Source organism: Sphaerodactylus townsendi, linkage group LG06 (genome assembly GCF_021028975.2).
Source record: "Sphaerodactylus townsendi isolate TG3544 linkage group LG06, MPM_Stown_v2.3, whole genome shotgun sequence".
NCBI classification, from domain to species: domain Eukaryota; kingdom Metazoa; phylum Chordata; class Lepidosauria; order Squamata; family Sphaerodactylidae; genus Sphaerodactylus; species Sphaerodactylus townsendi.
This window is the reverse complement of record NC_059430.1, coordinates 97,658,841-97,677,883: the sequence shown is the minus strand read 5'-3', so window position 1 is coordinate 97,677,883 and position 19,043 is coordinate 97,658,841. Positions and strand designations below refer to the sequence as shown.

Here is a 19,043-nt window from a genome sequence, read left to right as displayed (position 1 = left end):
CAACTTACCGTGGCATGCCTCTGAAGCTGCCAGCCACAGATGCTGAAACCTCCAGACCACAGCCATACAGCCTAGAAAATCCACAACAGCCAGATGTGGTTTTTCTTCCAGGTTTTTAAGAATTTTGCAATGGACTGCTTGCCTATACAAGATCTCTTGAAAGAGTGGTGTCCATAGAGCACAGCAGGATCTAGGATTTCCCTACATGCATCACCATCCTGTTCAGCCTCCAAAACATACCGTAGTTTCTTCCTTCCTTTTTTCTGCTGGAAGCAGGGCAAGTCCCACCCAACTGGCAAATCTGGCAGAGGTTTGTGGCATTTTCAAATCACACTAGAAACCAAGGGATGCACGTCACGCTCTGTGTTTGTGTCTCGATGCTCCTTCCCACGCTCAGCATCCAAGCTCCACCTCACACCTCTCAGTGGTGGGGAGCCAAACGAGTAGGATTCCTCCTGTTAAGGAATGGAACACACCTGGTGTTTGTTGTTTCTGAGCCACAATGCAGCGGGAAGCTTTCGGGTCGCCACCAACTTGAACAGTACGCCCATAGCAACCCCTGCTTTGCATATGTGTGTTTAATCGGTTGTTTCCCCGACATCTGACACCATGTCAGGCGAGTTCACACATGCATGAATTTCATTTGGATTTTCTGTCTGTTCCAGTTAATGATTTGCAGTTGAGCTAATTGATGACCTAATTGAAAAGCAGCAATAGAGGGTGCCAACCTTCAGGTGAGGTTTGGCAATATCCTAGAATGACAATAGATCTCCAGACTATAAAGCTTAGTCGCTCTGGAGAAAATGGCTGCTTTGTAGGTCAGAATTTAAAGTATTATGACCCACTGAGGTCCCTTCCCTCCCCAAAGCTCCCCAGCTTCCACCCCCAAATAGCCAGTAATTTCCCAAGCTACCGCTGTCGACGCCTCCTTCCTGACCTGTGTTCCAGTGGGAAAAGTTACCATTTCTTGTGTTCTTAATTAGCTAGAGATAGAGAGATGCTGTGAAGGCAGGGGGACAAAATGCTCCCACTGCAAACACACTTAGGTCGATTCCCCACGGTCAATTAATCGTGTTATACGGGAAATATCAAGGTTTCAGCAAGAACTCCCCACTGCTGAACTGCCGAACACGGATTCATCCCAGTTCTAACGCTCCCTCTCCCCCTTATCACGTGTTTTTTAAGAACCTGAATGAATGTGCACCTTTTAAAAAAACACGCACCGAAGCCGGATTGGTGGAGAGAATCAGGGGACAGAATCTAGGTTTATTTTCCCACCATAGGGAGTGACATTGAGCCTTCCAGCCAATCAGAGCACAGTGGGCTGTGCACAATGCGTGCGCAGTCCTTTTTTTTGTTTCGTGCCAGTGGCGGCTATGTTGAAATGTGGCTGCGCGGAACATGATTTCTGTGCTAACTGTAAACTAAAATTAGACTTTCGTGCCAGGACAGCTGCATGAGTACAGAGTGCCGAAAATGTCGAAGCCACGCATAAACGTAGCTTAGTGTGAAAAACATGTGCATGGTGACGTAGCTGCGCAAAAAAAGTTTTTTTAAAAAAAAAAATCCCCGCCCCAACACAGCACAACAGCCAATCAGGACGAGGAAGAACAGAGCCCACTGAGCAGATCGCGATCATGGGGAGTGTTGCATTGCTCGAAACTGCGATAGACATCGAGGTCTTCACTAGATACACGCTGCAGCGGGGAGGAAGAAACCGTGATAAAGAGGTGCTGTTTCTTTTGAAACCTGGTTGTATCCGCCTTTAATTTCTCAGTGGGGAAATCACCTTAGAGCAGAACAAACCCAATATTGCCCTCCTAGGATTAGAATGATGGGGGAAGGTATTGTTTATTAAAAAATGCAATTCCGCTTTTTGGGAGGGGAGTATTTCAGATAAAAATCACAGCAAACCACAAACATCCTACTCTATAACATAAAATCAACAGGAAAAATGAAAACAACCTCCATAGGTAAGAAATGAACAGATTGGAGCCGTGATTCCCAATGTTGTATCCTTGGGCACCACAGACTCATCTCCTTCTCCTTTCTCTTCCCCAAAGCAAAGAGTGGGTCCTGGCTTTCCTCCATCTTGCTGGAACAGCTGGTGCTTCAGAAGAACGTAGGAGTATACACCTTTGTGTCTGCAAAGAGCTTCCTCCATAGTACGAAGATCCTTGTCTTGCAACCTTTTGACATTCTATGGAGCCTCCCAATGTTTTATGATTGGACTCAGCCCTCCTGGCAGCCATTCTGTGCTGGCCCACAGTGCCTCTCAAAATCCCACAGTGCCTACCAGTTCCACAAGTTTGGGTGGCCCTGGAATCAAGAAAAGCTATGCCAAACAAGTCTGTCAGACCAACTGTTTATACCCTTTTTGGCCCAACGGTAAAAGCAAAAAAGTTTCCGACACCATCCATGTAATTCATTTAGGACCAACCCCATGATTCATAAGTGTGCGGAAACTTTCAAGACCCTTAGAAGTCTTCTTCACCAGGCCTGATGAAGAGTGCTTGCACAACTTTATGTTATCAATGAGTTGATCCTAATTAGATATTCTGTGAATGGGTGTTTGGAGGTTTTTAAATGCCAGATACTTTACAGAATAAAAACATCTTAGTATGTTATCTGAGGGCTAGCATCAATAAGACAGAGCAAGGCCCCAGGAGAGGGATCTCCATAACGTTGGAGACACTGTTAAGAAGACCTTGTGGGGAGTAACCACTGACCGCACCTCAAACAGTGGGTGAACACACAACAGGAAAATGTCAGTAAACAAGTAGACTCCTACAGGAAAAGGTGGGCCTAGAGCATTTTGGTTTTGAAGATTAAAAAAGGACTTTGAATTAGGTTCAGAACTCAGAAGTTGACTGGAAGCCATTGGGGATATTGTGCTGGCCTTAGACATTCCTCCAGGGCCACTGCAGTGAAAGTTCAGGCAGTCATCACAGACAGCTTGTGTGGTGTATGAGTTAAAACTGTTGGACTAGTATTTGGTTCAAATCCCTCCTCATTTCATGGAAACTCACTGGGTGACCTTGGGCCAGCCCTACTCTCAGCCTAACTTACCTCACAGGGCTGTTGTGAGGATAAAATGGAGGAGACGAGAACGATGTAAGCTGCTTTGGGTCTCCATTGGAAAGGAAGGTAGGGTATAAATGAATTAAAAATAAAAATAACATTGCCCTCCATGACGGTTTTTATTTACTGCAAATCGTTTCTTTCCATCCATCAAGGGACCCTCAGAGTGGGGTTGTCTAATTCCTTTTTAAAGCGGCTTTAAAAGGGAATTAGACAAACCCACTCTGAGGGTCCCTTGATGGATGGAAAGAAACGATTTGCAATAAATAAAAACAGTCATGGAGGGCAGTGTTATTTTTATTTAATGTATTTAAATTTATTTAAATGGCCAGTATTCTGCAGGAGCAAATTCTGTTAATTCAGGATGGGTGATATGATGAGGAAGGTGTTTGCCTGCCCCTCGGTTTCCGTGGAGTGACTCTGAGTTGCAGTGTCATGCCAGGAAAAAAAACGTGCTCTCTCTACCAGCCCCATGCACAGCCCCAAGAATCATTCTGTCCCACACCAAGTAAAGATTATCTGTGCCCCCCTTCCCAAATGCTGGCTTTTTTTTTTCATACATCCCCTGCTGTTCTCCCCAACAGAAGCCAAAGCAGCATACACGATTCTCCTCTCCTCCATTTTATCCACACAACAATCCTCTGGAGTAGGTTAGGCTGAGAGTGTACAATTGGCCCCGAATCACTCTGCAAACTTTCATGGCAGAGTGAGGATTCAAACCTAGTCTGACACTCTTATTACTCCACCACACTGACTCTTTAATGTGCCTACATTCAGAAAAAAACAACCCCAAAAGATGCTCAATTGGAACAGACCTGGTGCCAACCCCCTCCCCCATGCTGTGGCACACTGCCCATCTCCAGCAGTCTATGGAGTACTCTGGTCCTCCCTCATCTTGGCAGCCTTCTATGTGTAACTACACCACCAGGCCCGAGGGCCCTTCTCAGACATCTTTTCTTAAAACTGAAAAGCTCCAACCCCCTTTTAAGCTTTCTTGGTAGGGATTTTTTTTCTTAAAACTGAAAAGCTCCAACCCCCTTTTAAGCTTTCTCAGTAGGGATTTTTTTCTTAAAACTGAAAAGCTCCAACCCCCTTTTAAGCTTTCTTGGTAGGGAATGTGCCCTGATGGTCTAGGTTCCTCTCTCCTGCCCCTTTTCCAATCCTCCTCTCTGTAATGGGGCAACCCAGACCGCATTCACTGCCTCCATCAGCCTCTGCATCTCTTGCGACACAGGCTGTTGTCTTCAAATACAACCTCCAAATGGAGCTCCACCCCTGGAATGCTTCCTTTTGGGATGTTTCGTTCCTCCCCGTCCTTCTCACTCTGAGCAGGGCAGGAAGAGCCGGGAAGTTTTGATGATCATGAACTGAGGAAAAAAGAACTTTCATGCTGCCCATGGAAAGAGCTGATAGTGGGGGAAAGCACTTTAGGAAAAGAGGACTCCCTCCAGGTAAGGCTCGGGACACTGTGCGGGGCAAAGTGGCTAGAGAGCCTTCGAAGTGTCATGTTGCAGGAAAGGCGAAGTATGCTGAGCTATGCTGGCTAAGCTCAAAAACACCAATTGTGAGGGGAAAGGCATGGGGCATGAAGGGAGGGCATAGTATTAGCCACAACTCATCGGGGCTGAGCTCTGAGATCTATTTTTCATGCTGGAATGCTTGAAAGATGCGGCATTAGAATATTTCCAGTGTGCCGAGAGCTGTTCTCTCCTCAGCCGTACGAACTCAGAGCCACTTTCAAGAAGGGGCTTGCAAACAGAACACATGAATGACTCCTGGGCAGCACTAAGCCCCTGCACCTCTTCTTTTTGAAAAGAAGCAATGATGAATGGTATCAGGTTGCAAGAAGTCTCGGGTTAGGAAATTTGCAGTGAAGGCTGAGCTCTTCTTATATGCACTGGGTTGAGGAGGAATCTCCCGTGCATTGTATTTTATGAGTGACAATCTAGAAGCCTCAGGAGTATTGAACAGGACTGCATTGGACAGGTGCATTGGACAGGACTGTTGGGTTTATCTTGTGTAGTTCAATAGAACTGTTAAATGCAGGGAGGCTGCGACTCAGTGGGAGAGCATCTGCTTGGCATGCATAAAGTCTCAGGTTCAATTCCCGGCAGCTCCAGTTTAAAAAGATCAGTTGGTGGGTGATGCAAAACACTTTAGCCTGAGATCCTGGAGAGTTGCTGGCAGTGTGTGTAGACAGTTCTGATCTGGATGACTGATGGTCTGGTTCAGCACAGGTCAGCTTCAAAAGGGCACTTTTGGAGAATAGGATGGTAGATTAATCGCTTGAAGTTGTTTAATAACTCTGCAGTCCACCTTTAATGTCACCAAGAAAGACAGGCAATAAATGAAGTAGTATAATATAAATAATAATAATTTCCCTGTGAAGTATCAGCCAAGCAGTGAAAAAGAAAATAATAATTTTACATTCCTAAGGTTACTCAAAATCTAGGTTTCAAATGAAATCCCAGTGGTGGGAGAGGGAGTTGGACACTTGCTGGACATAGAATTCTAGTGGTGCAGGATATTTTCAGATCTGGGGTGCATTTTGCTTTGCTTTGTAACCTTTTGAAAAGGTTAAGCAATCCAAGCAAGTAGCAAAGAACACAGGCTTAAATTACAACCAGATTGCTAAAGGTAATAAGCTTAAAGATAAAATTACCTGGCGTGATTTTTTTCCACATCAAGAACAAATATAGGCGAAATGTATCTGGGGACTGTATATTTGCTCCACTCAGGCCCCTTCCGCACATGCAGAATAATGCACTTTCAAACCACTTTCAATGCACTTTGCAGCTGGATTTTACTGTGTGGAATAGCAAAATCCACTTGCAAACAATTTTGAAAGTGGACTGAAAATGAATTATTCTGCATGTGCGGAAGGGGCCTCAGTGCTGTCATAAAGATCAGAATCCCTATAACCCCTACTAAACTTCACTGCAAGGCTGAGAAGCTGGTCATTTGTATCCCAATGTTGGAGATGAACAGCTAAGGCTGTCAACTCTGGGTTGGGAAATTCCTTGATATTTGGGGGGGCAGAGCTTGGGGAGAGACCTCAGTGGGGTATGACGCCATAAAGAGCCATTTGCTTCAGGCAAATAGATTCATATGGTCTGGAAATAAATTGGAATTCTGGGAGACCTGTCAACTCACCTGAGGGTTGGCAGCCTTGCATGCAAAAGAGGCTGAAGTAGTGTGATGGGCCCTAAACTCCTCCGTGATTTAATGACATTTGAAATCAGCGTCTCCCATAGGTTTGCCAAGCTCCAGGTAGAGCCTGGAGATCTCCTGCTATTACAACTTATTTCCAGACAGTAGAGATCAGTTCCTTTGGACAAAATGGTTGTTTTGAAGAGTGGGGTCTATGCAGTGGTGGGATTCAAATAATTTAACAACTGGTTCCGATGGTGGGATTCAAATAATTTAGCAATTTACAAGTACCATTTTAACAACTGGTTCTGCCAAAGTGGTGTGAACCTGCTGAATCCCACCAATGGGTCTATAGCCCTGTGTGCACTTATGGTTTTCCACATGGCTGTGTGCTTCGCAGTGGGGTCTTTCTGTGTTTCCCCATGTACACACAAGGAAGTGCCCCATTGCTCCCCCCAAGCCTAGCTGTAATCTTCCCTGGCCCCTGCGTCTCCTGCTTCCAGGTTCACGTGGTTGTTTGCTGCCTGTTCTTTAATTTTTTAAAAAAAGACCGTCCCTTCAATCTGTCGCTCCTGGGATATATCAAAAGTGATTAAATTTGAAAAACAAAAAAAATCAAAAAGGGACTATGGATCCCTTGGAAATGCTAGCGGAATTGCTCCTGCATGGGTAGGAGAAGGCGGGGAGGAGTGAAAAAGCCACAGGAAGCAAAATACATAATGTTCTGTTTTCCCTGTGCAGGCAGGAAAAAAATCGTGCTTTGTCTACTCCTGGAAACTGCAGGGCTTCTCTGATCTGCAGTGCAGTCAGTTCTGAAGAGGAGGAAACACGTGCACAATTGAGAATCTGATCCAAAGGTAATATAGACTTGACCAAACCTGTGCAAAAGTCTACAGATTTAAGGATACCAGCCTCTCAGTGGTGCCTGGAGATCTCCTGGAATTACAACTAATCTCCAGGAGACAGAGATCAGTTCCCTTGGAGAAAATGGCCATTGCAAAGGAGACCCATAACCCACTGAAGTCCCTCTCTAAACCCTCCCCTCCTCAGGCTCCACCCCTAAAATCTCCAGGTATTTCCTAACCCAGAGCTGGCAACCATAATGGTAGTGTATCCTGCTAAGGTCCTGTCCCCTAATCCCATCTTCCCCAAGACCCACCCTCCAAATCTCCAGGTATTTCCCAGGGTTGGCAACTGTACTCTCCCAACTTCAAATAAGTAGGAACAGGAGAGAAAGTGGACAACTCAGCTTCAAAGATCTGTGCCGTCCCCTTCACAAATTCCTTTACTCGTTTTCAGAGGTCTCTTTGTCCCACTTGCTGAATCATTCAGCAGTGGAAGAGAAGCAGAAACCAGGGACAACATTCTACTTGCTGGACCTGGTCTTGGAAATACTGTTTATTAATGGACAGGCCCATTGAGTCTCATCACTTGGTATACCAAAAGCTCCTCCTCTTGCTTTTTTCGTTCAACCATCAGATTTCTTTTTAACCATCCCAAAATCCCTATGTGCCAGGGACAGTGCCAGTTTCCTCATATATGTTCCTAGTAAATGTGTCATCTGTACAGTTTTTTAAAAAAACAACAACGGGGGGGGGGTGCCCTGTGGGTACATTGAAAGGAGTTCTTCCTTTGGGAATTCAGTTATCTCCCTTGAATCTCTGGAGGTCACACTCAGAGGTGGGATCCAACCAGTTCTCACCACTTCTCTAGAAGGGGTTACTAATTTTTTCTGAGTGCCAAGAAGAGGTTACTAAAGCAACCTCCCTGCCCAACAGGGACTGGAGGTGCGTGTGTGCGGCGGCGCCACTGTTTGAATCCCACCACCATCAGAACCTGTTATCAAAATTGTTGGATCCCACCACTGGCCACACTTCTAAGTGGGCAGGTGGATGCCTCTCTAGTTCATATGCGTATTAATGCTGCATGTGAACACTAAGACACTGCTAAGCTCAGCCTGCCATTTCACAAAGGTGTATACTGCAGTTCTGTATGTTTACGCTGAACAAATATCCATGGCCTGGATGGCCCAGGCTAGCCTGATCTTGTCAGATCTGGGAAGCTAAGCGAGGTTGGCCCTGGTAGTACTTAGATGGGACACCACCAAGGAAATCTGAGGTGATCCTCAGACAATGGCACCTCTTTCGTAACTTGCTTTGAAAGCCGTTTGGGGTTGCCATAAGTTGGTTCCAACTTGACAGTATGTTTCACCACTGCTGAACAATCACCCTCTACTTTTAAATTTCTTTAGTGCAAAATACAACATGCAGAAGCTGGAATAGAACCTTCAGCTCCATATAAAGAAGGGGGGAGAAGAGGGGGGGGGGGCGCTCAGGCAGTAATATTCACCTTGTTATTTATTTATGCATTTATTTTATTTTATTTCTGCCCCGTTCTTTCCTGGCACAAGTCAGGCTGCTGTTACCAGCACATCCCCATTTTCATCTGTAAAATGTTGGTGGGTTGTGGGAACCATGTTAAGCAGGTCCAATTCAGAAGTAAGTCCCCTGTTATCCAATTGGGCTTGCTTCCAGGGAAGTGTCAAGATTGCAACCTGTGATGACACCCTTCTATCTGCCAGCTCTATTGGTGATCCAGTTCTGACATTTCCTTTTGATGACGCAGGCACAAGTGGGGCGGGGGAAAGCTGAGCTATCACATTTGAAGAAATGGAAGTACCATCTTTCTTTGCTGTCAGAAGCCATTTTTTGTGCACAGTTCTATCATAGCAGTGGGAAACGGAACTGACAAGGTAGATATACATCCTGAATGGTGTATATTTGATGTCCTTTTAAATGGAATAAATAGATAAGTGGACAGACAGTCAGATAGTGATTATCTCCACTCTGCCATAGAAGCTTTCTGGGTGACCTTGGGCCTAGGATTGCCAGGTATGCATTGGGACATACCTGGAAATTTGGAGGTGGAGCATGGGGAAGGTGGCATTTGGGGAGGGATTTCAGTGAGGTATAATGAGGTATAATATCTTGCCTTCCAAAGTGACCATTTTCTTCAGGTGAATTGACCTCTGCCACCTGGAGATCAGTTGTGATCCCAGGAGATCTCCAGTCACCACCTGGATTGGCCTGGCAGCCCTACTTGAGCCTGTCATTGTCACTGTCACACTAACCTACTTCAGGGAGTTCCTGTTGTGAGGATAAATTTATACCCAGATGGGGACCCAAAGCATCTTACGTTGTTCATTTTGTCTTCACAGGTAGGTTAGGCAGAAAGTGTGTGGCTGGCCCAAAATCACCAGTGAGCTTTCATGTCTGAGTGGGGATTCAAAGACAGTTCTTCCAGATCCTAGTCTTACACTCCGACCACTTCATCACACTGGCTGTTGGCTGCTTTGGTTCCCACTGGGAATAAAGCAAGGTATAAATGTTATATAGATAGAGAGATGGATGCATAGGAAGGAACGAACAGGCCATGGATAAGAAGACAGTCTATTTGCCAATGCCACAGTCCTTACTGAGCTTCTACTATCAACCAGGTTGCATCTTTTAAAGCATTTGTAGGTAAGAAGTATAAACAGTGCATCTGATGCTTTAGGGAAGTCCTGTATGATGGCTAGTCCCATGACTATCAGATTTCCTTAATCCAAATTATCTTTCTTATATCTGCCCCATTGAATACTCTTTCCACTGATCCGTACCACTAACGGGAGGGGAGAGTCTGTGAGAGACTTCCAAATGCTGGAAAGTGCAAGTATACTAGTGTTGGAGCTCTCTCTTATCATTTCCATTCCCTACCCAATGACAAGAAAATCATTTTCTGCCAAGATGGGTATATTTACAATGTACACAGATGAAAACTGAGTGAGAGCCGTGACAGAGACTTACCAGGAGTTCATTCCAAGCCACGTGGCACCAGTGCTAATCACTCCTAGCCCTCAAGACAACATGGAAGGAACAACAGTGTCACTTCCGGACATGAGGATGGTGCATAAAATCCTGTGTTACCCCTTCCCCCTTCCTTAGGCGTTCTCATTTTCCATCTTTCAGGAAACAGCTTCCTGTATTTCCAGCTTCAAGCCCTGAATCAGCAGAGCAGCAAAGCAAACCTCTCAGGGTTTAATTGCCATCTGTCCACGTCTCATGCATGTGGCTGGCTGGAGTTAACACTACATAGATTCTCACTTTCTTCTAGATCATCAAATTCCCTTATCAACAAGATAATGTCTGTTTCCGATTCATTTGTTTTATCCCGTTGGTGATTTTATTTTATTTTTTACCCACCTTTATTTTATTTTTTACCACCTTATTTTTTACCCACCTTCAGCACTCAGGAGAAAGTTGGGTGTGTAAACGTTTGTGTAAATGTTTATTTACATATATATGAATTATGTAAATGCAAATTTAATCCAGATTAAATTAGCAATTTCGACTTTCTTGCTATGGACACCTCCATGCTGTGCCTGCAGGCCCCTTATCCCATAGGAGCAGCATTTCATGGAAATCAGTGTATGATGGGGATAGGGTTGCCAGACCCCTGCTAGTCTGGATCCAAACTGTTGATTCTAAGGTGGTAGGAAAGTGGGGAAGAGAATTCCCGGATTCACGAGAGAGTACTGCAACACTGGGTCTCCAGCATGCAGATGCACTGTTGGAGAAGAAAAAAGAGCACCCAAATAGGTAAATACTTAGCAATACCCTCCTCAAAAATATTTCACCCCAACTGGAACCATGTTAAAAAAAATCTCATGGAGAACAGATTAGGAGTACAGGAGGAAGAAGGCGGCTTCATAACCATCCTAATAAAGGGAGCTGGGACCCATATCCTGAGTGCACTCATTAGGCCCCTTTCACACATGCAGAATAATGCACTTTCTGTCCACTTTCAATGCACTTTGCAGCCAAATTTTACTTGTGGAATAGAAAAATCCACTTGCAAACAATTGTGAAAGTGGATTGAAAGTGCATTATTCTGCATGTGTGGAAGGGGCCTCTCTCAGAGAGAGGGAGAGGGAGAGAGGACGAACACGCTCTTCCACCTTTTCCCCCCTTTTCTCTCTCTTCCCCCTTTCTCTGTCTCTCTCCTCTCCTCTCTCTCTTTCTTTCTCTCTTTCTCACTCCCTTTCTCTCTCTTCCCCCCTTTCCACCATAGTCTCCACTGGGAAGGAAAGTGTATAAGCAAATAAATAATGTCCTCTGAAGTGTTTCCATTTCCCAGTTTCTGTTATTCACCTGTTTAGCAGTGATTTGGAATGTATCTGACGCTCCCTCCTTTTCCCTCTGAACTAAGCACTGCTGAATGAATGGTATTCCCAAATTAGGGAGCACCCATCTTATTTGGGACACTGAGCCCAAGTCTGGGTGCATTCCTGCATGCCATGTTAGGATCCTAACCCAGCAATGCTTTTTATGCAGCTTGATCGACTTTTTCCTGGAAAGGAATGTTGTTTGGAATGGTTTATTGGTCATTCGTAATATTTTCCTTCTGGACACAGGGCGGGGCAGTAAGATGGTCAGGCGGAGCGGGTGCGAATGTGGAAAGAGCTGTGCTTTCTCTCAGTTTCTTCATCGCTACTGTGGGAAAAGCTGAGTTGCCAGCAGTGGGAGGGAATCCTGGCACAGACAGGTACAGAACTAGTGAATGAGTCACTGGCCTGCTGCTGCATTAACTGTTTTCGTTAAGCTGTACCTGGCAATTTCTGGCTGTGGTACATGACAAAGCTTTTTATAATGGCAGGGGACTGACACTGGAATTCCAGCAACAAAGGCCTCTCAGTATCCTTTGGCATGGTGTCTAAAAAAAACCATTCCTTCCAGGACTGAGCACAAGAAAATTGGCACTCTTGTGTCCAAAGTTCTGTGTAAATGTTCCTCCCACCCCCTAGGTTGCCTTTTAAAATACAATGAGAGTGCAGACGAGGGGAGAAGGGAAAGGTCTTACTTCTATCGTTGCTGGTCATTTCTCTTAACAAAAAATCATAACATTATGAATTGTCTGTTCATGGCAAGCAAACTTCTAACCCCACTGTCCACTACCTGTGCTTAGGCTTTCCAGCCTCCAGGTGCGGCCTGGAGATCTCCCACCATTACAGCCGGTCTCCAGACAACAGAGATCACTTACTCTTGATAAAATGGCTGTGCTGAAGAGTGGACTCTATGGCATTGTACCCTACTGAGATCCCCCCCTTACCAAACACTGCCCTCCTAGGCTCCACCCCCAAAATCTCGAGGTATTTTCCAACTTAGAGCTGGTGCCCATACCTGTTCTTCATGAATTGAGTACCACGAAGAAAAAGAATGTAATATTTCAATTTTGAATAAAGGGGGGGAGGGAACGGGAAGCAACGTTACAGATACTGCGATGTCACATCCAGGTGTCTGACATCACACTATCTGCAACTCTGATTTCCCCTGTTCTCTATGGTATTTACCATAGTTTTGGGAGGAATTCCTAGAGCTTCATGGGTGACTGTGGCATCACTTCCAGGTGATCACCTAGAAGTAACATCACTATGTCTGTGATGCTCCTCTTTCGCAGACTTTACCAACCAAATTCTAGAATTGCCAGGCACAAAGTTGGCCATGCTGCCCTTGCTTTTTCTCTTCCACATGGAGGAAAATTGTTTGATTCATTGTTTTTGTTATTGACAGTTTATTATTTTAATTAAGTTGCGTTGAGCAGGACTCTGAAGAGGCGGCATGGAAATATGAATAAAAGCAATTAGTTTTATAATTCAAAGATGCAGGTCCTCATATCTGTTTCCCTTCAGGATTCTAAGCAGTAAAATGCCCTCCACGGAAAGGGTTAAGCCCCAGACATAAATCCCAGATGATTCGAGAGGGGTACCTGGCTGTGCTTGTCTTTTACAGAAAACCAAGCAGGAGTATCCAGGAATCTCCTGTTAAATACTACAGAAATGTATTCCAACCGAGCTCACTTTGTCAGATACCTCCGCCCCTGCCTTTCTTTCTCTCCTGACAGGAGTCTTAAGGGAGTTCTTTTCATTTTTAAATAAGTCAGTGGACAGTTACATGAAAATCTGCAAAACATACTGGGCCTCCAGAGGGATTAAGAAACATGCATTCTTTCATGGTATTCATCAGTTTAAGAAATCTGAGTTGATCCCTTGCGTGTATTTGAATAAATGAACTGATTACATCTTCACCAGTGTCACACAAATAAAAACAGTTGTTGCAACAAAGGGAAACAACTTGTAGTTTTGTTTGATGTTGCACCATTTGAGAAGAGACTTTCCCTCCTGAGGGAGAAGGATTACATCCCCGCATGGTTGCCTGTTGCATTGTTCAGCTAGAGAAGTCCTTTGGAAGGATAATTTTGGGTGGGGCAAGACAACCCAGGCAAATGAGTGCTGTGGAGCCACAAGAGCACTCTATCTGAAGAAGAAGAGTTTGGATTAATACCCTGATTTTCTCTACTTTTAAGGAGTCTCAAAGCTGCTTACAAACTCCTTTCCCTTCCTCTCCCCACAACAGGCACCTTGTGAGGTTGGTGGGGCTGAGAGAGTTCAGAGAGAACTGTGACTCGTCCAAGGTCACCTGGCAGGCTTCATGTGCAAGAACTGGGAAACAAATCCAGTTTGCCAGATAAGAGTCTGCCGCTCATGTGGAGAAGTGGAGAATCAAGCCCAGTTCTCCAGCTTAGAACTCACTGGTCTTAACTGCTACGCCACACCATGAGATGGGGAAGCATCCAGAAACTGAGAGAGAGAGAGAGAGAGAGAGAGAGAGAGAGGCCCCTTTTCTGAACAGGCACTGCTAGCCATTATTTGTGGAAGCATTTTTATTAAAAAGTAATACTTTTTTTTAAGTGCACTAATTGAATAGGGGCATTGCTAAAGCAATTTAAAAAGATGTATTAGTTTAATTAATTGGTGGGGAAATTGATAGGATTTGACTGAAAAGGCATGAAACAGACTTCTTGATGACCCATTTTCCCTTTACTAGGGTTGCCAATTCCAAGTGGGACCTGGAGATTCCTCAGAATTGTAGCTCACAGAGATCAGTTACCGTGGAGCAAATGGCTAGGGGATAGAGTTGTGACTTAATAAAGGAAATTATAGGAGAGAAAAGGCTATGGATCTGTGTGGCCTAAAATGTTTACACAAGGCTGAGTGGGCTGGAGAGGTATGAGAGAATAATGACTGAAAAGGAAGCATCATTTAGGCATTTGCTGAAGAAGGGAGCACGTTTACGTTCATAAACTTATGTCGGAGGCTTAGAAATAGAGCTTGTGGTAAAGGTAAATCTGCTGATCACAGAGATAGGCAGAAGGAATTCCAGTAAATAGAACAATTGGCCTTGTTTTCTGTTTTCATAGTCTAGCAGCCTTTCCTGCATAGAGCCATTCATTTGCTTGCAACCCACCTCCCGCCCTGCCCTGCCCTGCCCCGCCCCGCCCCGCCCCGCCCCGCCCCATCTGAGATAGGGCTTCCAGGCTATCCATGCCTGGCAGCTCCTGGGAGTTTGGAGAGTGTGGACATAAGGTAGCAGTATCATAAGCACTGCAACATCACTTCCACAAAAACCCAAAAGGCACTCTAGGAATCACCAGAAACTCTGTGATAAATTTATAGAGTTTCTGGCAATTCCTACAGCAACATGATGTCATTTCTGGTTTATCCCAGAAGTGACATCACGCAGCACACAACACCAGCATTTTTTTTTTAAATTAGAGTGGCAGCAGGAAACAAGAGTTGCCAGTGAGAGATCTGGCAACCCTATGGTCATAGTAATTGTAGAGTAGTTACCAACTTGTAGAGTAGTTACCAACATAACAGGTCAAACCGTTTCTCTTTTTCTGGGCTTTTAATTAGGGAGTTTTTGTGGTTTTTTTAAATTTTGGCTCTCTTTTTTAACAAACTTATATTCAGGTACAGTTAGAAAGGGTTTTTAAATGTTATGAGATAATTTATGCAGAGGTTTTAATGGTTTGACCTTATGTTATGTGCTTCTGTGATTTTATCCTTATTTTATTTTGCGAGCCACCAAGATCAGTATTGTCTGCTCAGACTAGCAGCTGTCATCAGGGCCTCAGGAGAGGAGGTCTTTCCCCACTTACCTGATCCTTTTAACTGGAGATATTGGGGATTGAACTTGGGGCAAAGCACATAATCAAAGCCGATGCTCTACCACTGAACCATGGTCCTTCCCTTCCCATATTGTAACGTGAGTGGGCTGCTTTCATTTTAACTGGATCTGAGCTTCCTGAGCTTTCAAAACTACCCTACACAGCTCCTTGACAAATTTGGCTGAAATGGCAGAATAGATCTCTAAAGACAATAAGGAGTATGGGCTTAAGAGGTGGACAAGTGGGAGCTAGAGTGGGGAGGGCACCCATATGAACCTCAGTTACCTCCACACCCCATGGATGTTACGCTATCCTTGCACTAAAATGAGTGTTCACGGCTGGCTTTTCTTGAGTGAACAAGATGACCCAATTGATAATTATTGCTCTAGCACAATATCCAAGGTGTGGATTGCAACCTTTAATTTGTTCCCACCTCCATGAGGTGACTCAACTCTAGCAAAGCAATGAGATGTCATCATTCAGCTACCAAGGGGTTCTATACCTAGGCCACATTGGTGAGGCACCTATACTGACTTCTACTACCCATCTCGTTTCAGGGGTTGTTAACTGAAACCAGACAGAGACCATGAACTGGGGAATCTTTGAAGGACTCCTAAGTGGAGTTAACAAGTACTCCACAGCCTTTGGACGCATCTGGCTCTCGGTCGTTTTCATCTTCCGGCTGCTGGTCTATCTCGTGGCTGCTGAGAAAGTGTGGGGTGATGACAGCAAGGACTTTGACTGCAATACGGAGCAGCCGGGCTGCCCCAATGTTTGCTTTGACCATTACTTCCCGGTCTCCCACATCCGCCTGTGGGCCCTTCAGCTGATCCTTGTCACCTGCCCCTCCTTTTTGGTCATCATGCACGTTGCCTACCGAGAAGCAAAAGAGAGAAGGTTCAGGGAGAAATATGGAGACACTGGCAGGCGGCTCTTCCCTGACATTGGCAAGAAGCGTGGGGGCTTGTGGTGGACCTACCTCTTCAGCCTCATCTTCAAGGCTGCTGTGGACATCACGTTCCTCATTGTTTTCTATATTATTTACCCAGACTACACCCTCCCCCTGCTAGTAAAGTGTTTCCTGCCACCTTGTCCTAACATTGTTGATTGCTACATATCCAGGCCAACAGAGAAGAACATCTTCACTCTGTTCATGGTTGTGACTGCTTGCATCTGCATCCTTCTCAGCCTCATTGAAGCGGGCTACCTCATTGGGAAAAGATGTAAGGAGGTTCTTCGTTCCCGAAGTGAAAGATACAACCGACACCGCAGTGGGACCCTCATTCACAAGGACCCTGGCTCCCTTCCCCCTTGTCAACAGGAAGGCTGTGAAGTGGGTGTACAGGTGTTCCATGGGACAGATTACAAACCAGCTACTGCATCTCTCTCAAGCAGCAACCTGTCTGCTACATCAAAACATGAGAAAGTAGGGTAAAAGGTGCACCAAGCAAGAACAGACCACCGGTGGAAGAATCATTGTGCCTTCTTTGGCACAGACGTGACATGAGAAATGGAGAGAAGGTTGGGAGAAGAATATGGAGCTAATCTAGCTCTGTTGGCCTCTGCCATATGTTCCCTTATGACATAAGACAGCCTAAGCTCTTCATTAAAACAAACTCCATATCCTGATGTATTGTCATTCCTTAATGTTGTGATCTATAAGCCCGGAGGTACTGTAGTTGTCTTCCAAGAGTTGCAAGTACTTTGAGAGATATTTTTTTTTGCTTGTGATATGGGCTCCGCTAAGTCCACTATCGCTTCAGCAAAGAAGATATTGCATAGTCATTATGGCTTATTTCCAGAATACATTTCTGAAAGCAGTACCATCTCTTGCAGGGCCTCCCAACAAGGTGCCCATGGGTGGCATGCTGCAAGCTGACAGCTTTCCTGGCACTCACCAGGTATTTTTAGACAGTAAGTGGGATCAGGTAGGGCTCCTACCCAGCAGGTCTTCTATTTGACCCTTGGAGATCTGATTAGGTGTGCAAATAAATAATTCTGTAACAGCTGCCTCTGCAGTGTTTGTTTTATTCTCTTTCTCTCCAAATGTATTTTGAAAAAATACTCCTCTTGTTCCTCTGCATTTGGACCTCTTTTGTGTGGTCACGTATGCGTGTGTGTAGTTGGCTCTGCCTTCTTTGATGCCATTTTGTGGCCTGCCTCCCACAGCATCTGTTTTGTGGCTTCACCCACCCACCTGTGTCAGGATTCTAAAGGTACCCACAGGCTCAAGAGGATGGGGACCCAACCCCTGGTTTATTGCACCAAATTACAATAATACAAAAATGGTCTCTAAACATGAGTGAAAAAACTTGGCCACAAATGCTTTGTGGCTTAAAAAAGGAATGCCGCGCAGCTTTGATGCTTTCATATCATGGCAATCATATAATTTGGCCGATACCCTTTGCTCATTTTGAGAGTTAGAGGTCCAAACAAGACAAGATGCTGATTGTTTTGTATCCAAAGCTCAGGACTGTGGTGTGAGGAAAGGAAGATTAAACTTTCCCCCAGCACTGTTGTCCTGTTCTAAAATGGCCCCAGAGATTTGCTGCCTAATCCAACAGAAGAGATAAAAATTCAAATTTGTTTGTTTGCTTTATTTTCAACTCACCCTTTCCCAACCAAGTCAGACTCGGGGCAGCTTACAACCAAAATTGACAAAGATTAAAATTACATAATTCAACAATTTTTAAATCCTCGATAAATAATAAAACACAATGGGACCTTAAGCATATACAATAATGGGAGAACCAGTCAGAAAGGGGAAAAGGAGATGAAACAACTGGAAACTCTCAGGGCAATTTCACACATGCAGAATAATGCACTTTCAATCTACTTTCAGTGCACTTTGCAGCTGGATTTTACTGTGCAAAATTGCAAACAATTGTGAAAGTGGATTGAAAGTGCATTATTCTGCATGTGCAAAAGTGCCCTCAATTAGGAAGATGGGAGTAAGGAACAAGTAGTTCAATAACGGGGAGAAGGAGGGACAGGCAGGGCCACTCGGTGGAAATTATTGTTGTCCTCAGCCGTGAGCCTGGTAGAACATGTCAGTTTTACAGCCCCTGCGGAATTGCAACAGGTCCCACATGGCCCAGATCTTACCAGACTCAGAGCTTCACCAGGCTGGGGCCAGAGCTGAAAAGGCTCTCGCTCTAGTTGAGGACAGTTGGGGGCCTGGGACCACAGTAAGTTGTTCCCTACTGAGTGAAGCACTCTTGGCGGTGTGTGTGTGTGTGTGTGTGTCTGTGTGTCTGTGTGTCTGTGTGTCTGTGTGTGTCTGTGTGTGTGTATCGGGAGAGATAGTCCCACAGATACAAAGGTCCAAGGCTGTTAAGGGCTTTGAGTCGACATCAAAACCTTGTACCTGGTTTGGCACTCTGCCTGGAGCCAGTGCAGCTAGCAGAGCACTGGTTGAATATGTTCCTTCCACAGAATCTTCATAAAGACCCATGCTGCCACATTCTGGACTAGTGAAGTTTCTGGAGCAGTCTCAAGAGTAGTCCTGCAGAAAACAAGTTACAGTAATCTAATCTGGAGATGACTGTTGTATGGATTGCACATCCTCTCCCCTTGCACTACCCTCTGTCCCAGATGTTGGAATAATCAGATTAGTCATTGCAAGGTTGTCTCACATATACCAATATCAGCAAGACAGTGGGCCAATAGTTTGTGACTTGACCTTGTCAAATGCTGCTGTCAGACTGAGTAATAAGAGCAGCACTGGCCCACCTTGATCCAGCTGTCTTTGGAGATCATCCATGAGA

At 45.0% G+C, this 19,043-nt stretch overlaps 1 protein-coding gene across 2 annotated transcripts; it reads left to right on the top strand.

The window, feature by feature from the left end:
• Positions 1–4,264: 4,264 nt before the first annotated feature.
• LOC125434172 (gap junction beta-5 protein-like) lies at positions 4,265–17,276 on the top strand. Of its 2 annotated transcripts, XM_048499179.1 has the most exons (3): positions 4,266–4,532; positions 6,973–7,088; positions 15,834–17,276. In XM_048499179.1, the coding sequence occupies exon 3, from the start codon at positions 15,863–15,865 to the stop codon at positions 16,709–16,711; it is 849 nt and encodes a 282-aa protein (XP_048355136.1). In that variant the 5' UTR covers positions 4,266–4,532; positions 6,973–7,088; positions 15,834–15,862; the 3' UTR covers positions 16,712–17,276. The 2 variants fall into 2 exon arrangements, with proteins under 2 accessions (XP_048355137.1, XP_048355136.1); XM_048499180.1 differs by lacking the exon at positions 6,973–7,088 and having other exon boundaries at positions 4,265–4,532.
• The last annotated feature ends 1,767 nt before the right edge of the window (positions 17,277–19,043 follow it).

Coding starts and splice junctions, on each gene's coding strand:
- LOC125434172 (XM_048499180.1), top strand. CDS start 15,863: ATGAACTGGGGAATCTTTGAAGGACTCCTAAGTGGAGTTAACAAGTAC.